This window comes from Chaetodon auriga, chromosome 9 (assembly GCF_051107435.1).
Source record: "Chaetodon auriga isolate fChaAug3 chromosome 9, fChaAug3.hap1, whole genome shotgun sequence".
NCBI lineage: Eukaryota > Metazoa > Chordata > Actinopteri > Chaetodontiformes > Chaetodontidae > Chaetodon > Chaetodon auriga.
Window position 1 is genome coordinate 5,069,924 of NC_135082.1, and position 8,295 is coordinate 5,078,218.

Sequence of the window (8,295 nt, forward strand, 5' to 3'; positions counted from 1 at the left end):
GAAAAATAGAGTGCGGCAACCTGCAACAAAATGATCAAAATCATATGTGTGAAAAGCCGACGTCACATATAACATAATGCACAACAGTCAGAAGACGGCAGCACACACACCTACATACACACTGACGCACATCCCGAAAAGGCTCTGAAAAATGCCTATTATAAATCAACTCAAAGCAACAGCCCTTATGCTTCAAAGTCATCTCCGAATTGCTTATCCACACATTGAGCCACACTATAGGAATACCAATTTATAGTCCTCTATCATATCATTCAGAGAGAAGGACCAGGAAGAGGGGAGACAGAGTGAGGCAGGAGGCAAGAGAGGGAGACAGAGAGTGGAGGGGAGGGAGAGCAATGACCGCAAAATACCTATTTATATGTTTCAATCTTATCTAAGAAGAAAAAAGAGAACCCTCCTGCAGAGATATTGACGTCCACATGTACAGTAGATGGATATACAAATGCATTCAGTCAGTCAGTCACTCATTCACTCACCTACACACACACACACACACACACACACACACACACACAGAGTCCCAGGGCTGCAAGATAAGAGAGGAGAGTGTTCTGGGGAGAAAGCTTCCTCATTGGTGTGCAAGGCTGCACATGTTCCAACCCTCCCTTATATCCCCTGTGTGTGTATATGTGAGAATGTGTGTGTGTCTGCATGTGTGTATGTGTGAGCACTCTCTTTCCTTCACTGCCACTAAAAAGACACAGAGGACCTATTGTGCCCAAGGAAGGAAAATCACTCCATTTTCAGAAAAGGAGAGGAATGAACAGCTCTCTCTCTCTCTCTCTCTCTCTCCCCCCCTTCCGTTCATCTCTCCCGACCTCTCTCCTTCCCTCTCTCTCCCCCTCTCACACTCTCTTTCTTCTCCCCTCCCATTCACACAGCAGCTGAAATGGCGAAGCTTGTTAAAAAGGAAGCCCACATGCCAGCATTCACAGCTTTGCTTACCGCAGCATCTCCCCTGCTCTCCGTGCGCCTTTGCACCAGAAACCACGGATGAAAGCAACTCGATACGGCATCTAAAAAAAGTTACGACACTAAGGGGCCACAAGTAAATGCATAAAGGGAAGAAGGGGAAAAAGGAACAGGTAGAGAAAATATCAGGATTTGGAGTAAATGAGGTGTTTCATGCAGCAGTAACAGCAAAACAACATTAAAGGAGAATGTTTTTTTCAGCAGCTCGTTCGCTCTGGAACACAATTTCGCTGCAAACAATATTATCCAAAACTCTGCTTACTGAGTGAAACTGAGGTTCCTGCCTGGCAAGACTAGTTTATTGAAGCAATCTATCATGGAAGAATTGTGAACCGGTGGGGATTAGCTGATGTCAGTGGCCCAATTCTTGCTTGATGGATGATATGAATGTACGTGTGCAGAGTCTGGGACAGCAGATGTGATGATGGGGAAAAGCCTTCATTATCAGTGACTTCAAGATAAAGGATAAATCATCAAAACTTGGCTCTGATTTCTGTAGTTTTGCCTACTGTTCATGCCATTTACACATTGCTGTGATCTGGGAATGCGGGAGCACTGTTAAAAACTAAGAGCAGTTGTAAATAAGTTTGACCAATCTCATTAGCAAAAGAAAGCAAAGGGAAATGCAAATTCTTAGCCAAACTGCTGTTAACGTCACTTCAAGATAACAGACTTCTTAGCTCACGCTACCATATTTGCTGTAGTTGTGCACATATAAACTATGTCAGTTCCACAAAAAAACACCAATTCTAGGCAGGTTTTGAGTATTTAGTATTTTAAAGTAAACATGAACAAGAAGGTATGCAAATAATGTGCCATAACACCAAGGAAGTGGCGAAGATGCTCACAGCTGGCCCAAATTCAAAAGCCCTGTTTGATTCACTAAAACGTGACTCATTGTGAATCCGTGGCAAACCCACAAACCTGCAAGTATATTTTGATTCAAGGTCCACCTTCAGGCCAATCCCAGAGCTTTAAAGTGAATTTCAGTCTTCAGAAGACAGGGAGAAGTGGATCATTCTCCAGAAAAGAGTGGACCTGAAGTTAAGGTACTCTCTCCAGTGTGTTACATTCTTTCAGTGCCACCAAACCATGTAATGATCAACACAAAGACTAGAACTGCAAATGCAACCAGGTTACATGTCAAATGCAGGGACTCTCCCAATGCAGACAAGCTCAGACAGACCTGTTCCAGCAAAACAAAAAGTGAGACCTCTCAGTAAATCACAGACCACCACAAAGGACGCCGCTTTGCAAGCTAACTCTCAAAACAGTGTAAATTCCCTCATCTCCTTCAAGCAGGGCCCTCAGTAGGTCCCAGCCGTCAGATTGGAACGAGGCCCTGTTGCCGGCAACATTTCAGCACCTTGGACAGCTACACAATAGCCAGCCGAGATCCAGCGGGGGAAAAACATGAGGACAAAAGACAGAGGAGGAGGTGAAGGAGGGCGGTGGGCCGGCGACACACAAAAGGGAAAAGGGGGGAAGAGAAGAATTTGGCCGCTGGGAGGCCATTCACTGAGGATACAAAGAGCTAATGTCAACTGGAGTTGAAGGACAGAAAACAGAATTAGCATTAGAGCGGGTAGCACAGTTCATCCATGTTACACGGTCAGGAAAGAGAGGAGGACAGGCCTGAGCTGCACAGGGGATGATAATACACACATATGCACAAACAGCAGAATGTGCCAATTGTTACACCAACTGCGATTCTTGTCTCCTGTAGGACTTCAGTGTCAAAACATGCCACACTGTTTTCACTCCACACAACCAGTGTTGTGTTTGAATGGCAGGATGTGGTGGAATGCTGCATCTTGTGAACAGCGGTGTGTCGTGGAGTCGGTGCTCCATGCAGCAGACTACCTTCCATTTTCAGCACAGGCACATTTTCTTTTACTGCTTATCCACAAGGGGCAATCCACTACTGTTAATTGCTCTACTAATGACAATTCTTCTCTCCTGTAAGATTACAATGCTGAGGAAGCAGCAGTTGTTAAAAATGCCACATTTTTCAATGTACATATCTCTCTCGAGGCCAAACAGTATTTTTTAGAGAAACAATGACTCTACAAGCACAGCCTTGTCCCTGCTGAAGAAACTATCGACCCTCTGCATTAAACATTAGTGCTGTCCATGCACCATCAGATGGATGGAGCAGGGATTTCAGATGGAGGGGTGGGAATTTGGAGAAAACCTTGAAATGCCGTGTCAGGTCGAAGACAGAAGGAAGCTATGGCTACCCAGCTCGTCCATCGTTAGAGGACCTGTCACATCTCAGAGGAGAGAGAGGGAGAGAGAGAGAGAGCGAGAGAGAGCGAGAGAGAGAGAGAGAGAGAGAGAGAGAGAGAGAGAGAGAGAGAGAGGAGGAGCTGCAGGCAAGCTGTTTTCATTTTCTTTGGCTCTCACCACACAGACTCAAACACACACACACACATTACACACACGCTTTAGAGCAGTCCACAGCACACCGCAGCATCCAAAAATAATTATGCACAGTCTAAACAAAATTTACCTCAAGCTCAGGTCTTGACAAAGTGCTTCAGTGAAAGTTTAATGGCGCAATTTCGCCGCGCTGTATTGCTCCCCTATAGCATACAATATTCTCTATAAGTTGTACATCTCCAAAGACACTTCATATTGAAAGCAAAATAACATGATTCTCCCTGTCAAGAACTCACATATCCTTTCACACCCATTCTCAAGTTCAGTTTTTTTTTTTTTTTCCTTTTTTTCTTTTTAAACAGACAAATAAGTCTTCTATTTTACATAAAGATTTGATTCTTTAAAATACAGCACTTTCAAAAAAAGGAACATTTCCATTTTGCAGAGAGCATTGTTGATAAAATAGTTGAGTGCAAAGGCACTTTCTGGATTAAGTATAGTAAGATTTTGCCGCTTGTTGGATTTTGGAAAGGTTTTCTTTTATGGTTTAACACTCACCATTTATCTGTGTATGCTAAATATGTACAGGAATGTCAATATGTAGCATTTCCTCTTCTACAAAGAATAATTATTCAATACTTTTTCTGTTTTTCACAGGGAAAATAAAATACAGTTTTATGAAAAGCACAAAGCCATATTTGTACACAGTCCTGCCCATTATATACCTGCCGTCATCAAAGTCTTTTGGAATTTCATTTTTCAAGAAAGCAGAAATAATTTAGAACTTCCAGGAGAAAAAAAAATAGAACTGCATAATAATATACTTCTTATACTCCTTTTATACATCTTGAAAAGAAAAAAAAAACGAGAAGAAAAGGAAGAGAGAAAAAAGATCAGAAAAGGCTTCGGTTCGCTTCCAGTCAATCATGTAGGATTGAACACAGATAGATAAGATAGATATATAGAGAGGGCTATTATTACAGTAACTGCGTGATTATTATGAATGCTGCACAGAACCTGGGGGGGGGGGGGGGGGGGGGGGCCTTGTCGCTATCTTACAGTTGGCTCATCGCAGTCTGTTTCTCCAGAACCTCCAGGTAGTCTGGTTCTGTTTTTAGCTTCCCAGGGAGCAGAAGTGGGTGCTCATTGTTTTTGGAAGGGTGTTCGGCCCCGTAGTATTTCCTGGGGGTCCCGTACAGCACAGTTTTGTTCAACCTGTCCTGGTTGGTGACATGCCGCCGGGCTGTAGCAGCCTCGTAAGGGGGCACGATACAAGGTCTCTTAGGTAAAGTGCAAAAGTTGTAATGGAAAGGGGGGACGCCTGCAGCTGTGGGAAGCTCTTTGTTGGGCCTCTCCCCTAAGTTTTGATACAACATCTCAGGAGGCTCTGGGGTGGTCAATCCGCATGATGTTGGAGATTTATCCATAAAATCCATTGTGCTGATGGTGTAGGCCCCTGGGCTGCGGGTGAGGACATCATCCTTCTTTGCATCCAGGGGCCCAAAGCTGAGCTCCTTCAGGTTGCGGTAATACGCCACCTGTTCGCCATCCTTCTGCATGTAAATAGGGTTTTGGCACATGGAGCCCACAGGTGGGGGGATGTAGTTATAAACGTGACTTTCAGATGTTTTGTCTTGGGTGGGTTCGGGAGTGTAGGAACCATATTGCACTTGGAAAGAGTTGAGATCTAAGTTGTTGGCGCCTGTGGGGACGTGTTCCACTCCTTTGCGCCGCTTCAGAACAAATACAAAGAGGCCTGCACCAAAGCAGACTGAGAGGATGAAAACAACAAGAAGGCCAAGAATCAGGACTGAAAGTGGGACCTCAGGGTGTAACTCAGGAGTGTCGATTCGAGATTCAGTGGGGCTAACTGAGCTGAAAGAAGAAGATGAGGAGGGGGTGATAGCCTCAGTGCTGGGGCTCATTAATGTAGGGGCTTTCGTAGGGGGGGCATTTTGTGGGGGAGGCACCTCGCTGGGCTCAGGACAGATGGCCTCATTGCGAAGCGAGCGCAGAAGGCGACCTGCGTGTTTAGATGGCGAATCGCAAGTGATTTCGTTAACGACTACACTGGTACTGGACAGCTCCATCCAATTCTTGAGTGCCACAATGTCACAGGTGCAGTCCCAGGGGTTCTCCTGGAGGTCAATCTGGATAAATGCTGAGAGCTGGTCAAGGACCCCTCGAACCGGAAGGTAGGAGAAATGATTATTCCGCAGGTTGAGTCTTGTCAGCATTGTGCCACCAAAAACATTGTCGGGCAGCGATCTTAGCAGGTTGTTGTTGAGGAAAAGCAGCTGTAGGTTATGTAAAGCGTTAAATGTTTGTGGTAAAATGTCTTTGATGATGTTATATTCCAAATACAGATACTGGAGCGACTGAAGGCCAACGAAGAGAGACTGAGACAGCGATTCAATGTAATTTCCGTTCAGATAGAGCCGTCTGAGGTTCGTTAGATTCTCAAATGCACCTTCCTGAATCACTGCTATCCTGTTGTTTCCTAAATGAAGCAGCTCCAGTGAGCTGTACTCTGTAAGATCAGTTCTGTAAATCACTTGTAAGTAGTTACCGGTCAGGTGGAGTTTCTTTGGGTAGGAGGGCTTGGGGTTCAGCTCACTGATGTTATGCAATTTCCGTTCTTGGCAATTGATGTTCAATCCACTGTCAGGGTTTTGAGACGTGCACACGCACACACTGGGACACAACATGGGCACAGGGGAGCGCGTCTGGTAAACCATTATGGGCCCAAAGACATGTTTGTCCTTTGAGATGCGAGGGGTGGGCCTGTAGCGCATTTTTGGTGGACGAGAAGCTTTTGGGGCACGGGTGGGGGTGATCACACCAGGGTGGTAGGTCGGGGGCAGGGCCCCTTGAAAGTGAGAGTCAGAGGGGTGGTGAGCACGCTCACCAGCATTCCTGCGTGGGCACAGATCCTGCTTTATGAGCTGAGTGATGTCTTTACCGTGCAGCCTGAACGGCGTCTCACACACTATGTCCCCCACAAAGACGGAAATAGTGTCCAACCAGGATTTGAGGGGAATCAGATCACAGGTGCAATTCCAGGGGTTCTCCTCCAGCTGGATTTCCATGATGCCGCCTATGTGCTCTAAAACCCCAGCAAATGGTAGCATTTTGAGCCGGTTGCCACGTAAATCCAAGTGGGTGAGGAGCACAAAGCGGAAAATATTGGGAGGTAAAGACAACAGCAGGTTGTCATTCAGGATCAACACTTTGAGCTTATTCAGCTTACTGAAAGCGCCCGGCTCTACGGCGCTGATATAATTATAGTCTGCCTGTAAATACTCCAAACTCTCCAGCCCTGCAAAGGTGTCCTCCTTAATCACCTCCAGGTTGTTGTTGTTCAAGTGGAGCCGCTTCAGGAAGCGCAGCCCGTTAAAAGCGCCGGTTCGGATCTCCTGCAAGCCATTATTCCCAAGATGCAGTGAAGTGACATTGCCATAATTGACAAACTCATTGGCGCTGAGCCGTGACAGGAAGTTTCCGTTTAGAAAAAGCTGAGAGATTTTATTTGGAGGCGCCAGGAACTGACTGACGGTGGTAAATCCTTTATTCTCACAGTTGATGTTCAGTATGTTCTCCCGCTCCTCGCAGGTGCAGCGGGTCTTGCAGATTTCTTTGGAGGCTGAAGTTTTGCGGCTCTCCGTTTCGGACGGTGACAGGCTGGTGACCGTGAGGACGCTCAGAAAGAGGACGCCGCTCAGCATTTTTACAGCCAGAAATGGTCGCTGAAAAATAGATCCAGCATTTAACTTTGCAGCGTGAGCCTTGAATGGAAAGGGGAGGAAAAAAATCTGGGGATGAGTTCTCACAGGAAAAAAAAAAAAAAAAAAAAGGTAGAAGCGCTCACACACACACAAACACACACTCACACACACACAAACACACAGGCGGGCTGAAAATAGGCGCACCACCGTTATTTGGTGTTAAAATGGGACCGTGATGTACGGGAGATGCGCAAATCTCTCCATTGACCTTCACTTTGAATCCAAAAAAAATCCAAAGTCCCTCTCAAAAAAATCAATCCTGAAAAAGACAAATAGCGCAACCATCACAAATCAACGGGATCCTGTGTGGTGGATGGACTTGGCACATTGTCAGAAGCAGAGAGGAAGCGGGGGGAGAAAAAGCCGCTTACTGCAACCCTTTTTCCTTATAGAGAGCGCCGATTTATTCAGTGGCTTCACGCAGATCACCAGCAGCTGCAGCCAAATAATTAGAGAGAGACACGGGCTGCGAAACGATGTGTCTCTTCTCCTTCAGACAGAAAAAGCACTTCATTTTAGTCCAGGCAAAATAAAAGCACTTTTTAGAGATCCAGAAATAATGCGCAAAGACGCACCATGACGCACGGCCGGCTTTCCTTATCGACTTCTCCAAAAGAAAGGAGGCAGGTAAAAGTGACCACGGTGAGAGAAAAGAAGAGAAAAAAGCTGCGCGCGTGACAGAAAGAGAGCGAGGAGAGATATGAATTCTCGGAGCTGAGGCATAACTACAGCCTGTGCCGTCGGTCCTCCTCCGCTTCGCACACTGAGAGCAGCACTGAGCGTCTGCTGCTGCTGCCTGACTGCGTTTGTGCGTCTGTGTGTGTGTGTGTGTGTGAGTGTGTGTGTGTGTGAGTGACTGAGAGAGAGAGAGAGAGAGAGAGAGAGAGAGAGAAGGGGCCGTTACGTCACCAACACAGTCAACATGAACACACACACTCTCACACACACAGAGTGAGAGAGAAAGTCTTGAAAGTAAGAGACCACTATCCTGCAAATGTATCCGTTTTAGCTCTTTCTCATTTCGAAACCAATTTATTTTAAACAGAGTGATCAATTTGTCCACATAATAATCTGAAGTTCACTTGCTTTGATCTCAAATCTGAGACATTTTTGGGTAGGCTATATTATTTTTACT

General features: G+C 45.8%; 1 protein-coding gene across 1 annotated transcript; it reads right to left on the bottom strand.

The window, feature by feature from the left end:
* Positions 1 to 3,519: 3,519 nt before the first annotated feature.
* slitrk2 (SLIT and NTRK-like family, member 2) lies at positions 3,520 to 7,960 on the bottom strand. The gene has a single exon (XM_076739512.1). It carries the CDS (start codon positions 7,098 to 7,100, stop codon positions 4,431 to 4,433), a length of 2,670 nt encoding a protein of 889 aa, XP_076595627.1. The 5' UTR covers positions 7,101 to 7,960; the 3' UTR covers positions 3,520 to 4,430.
* Positions 7,961 to 8,295: the final 335 nt, after the last annotated feature.

Excerpts from the sequence above, each read along its gene's own strand:
- slitrk2 (XM_076739512.1), bottom strand. The coding sequence starts at position 7,100 with ATGCTGAGCGGCGTCCTCTTTCTGAGCGTCCTCACGGTCACCAGCCTG.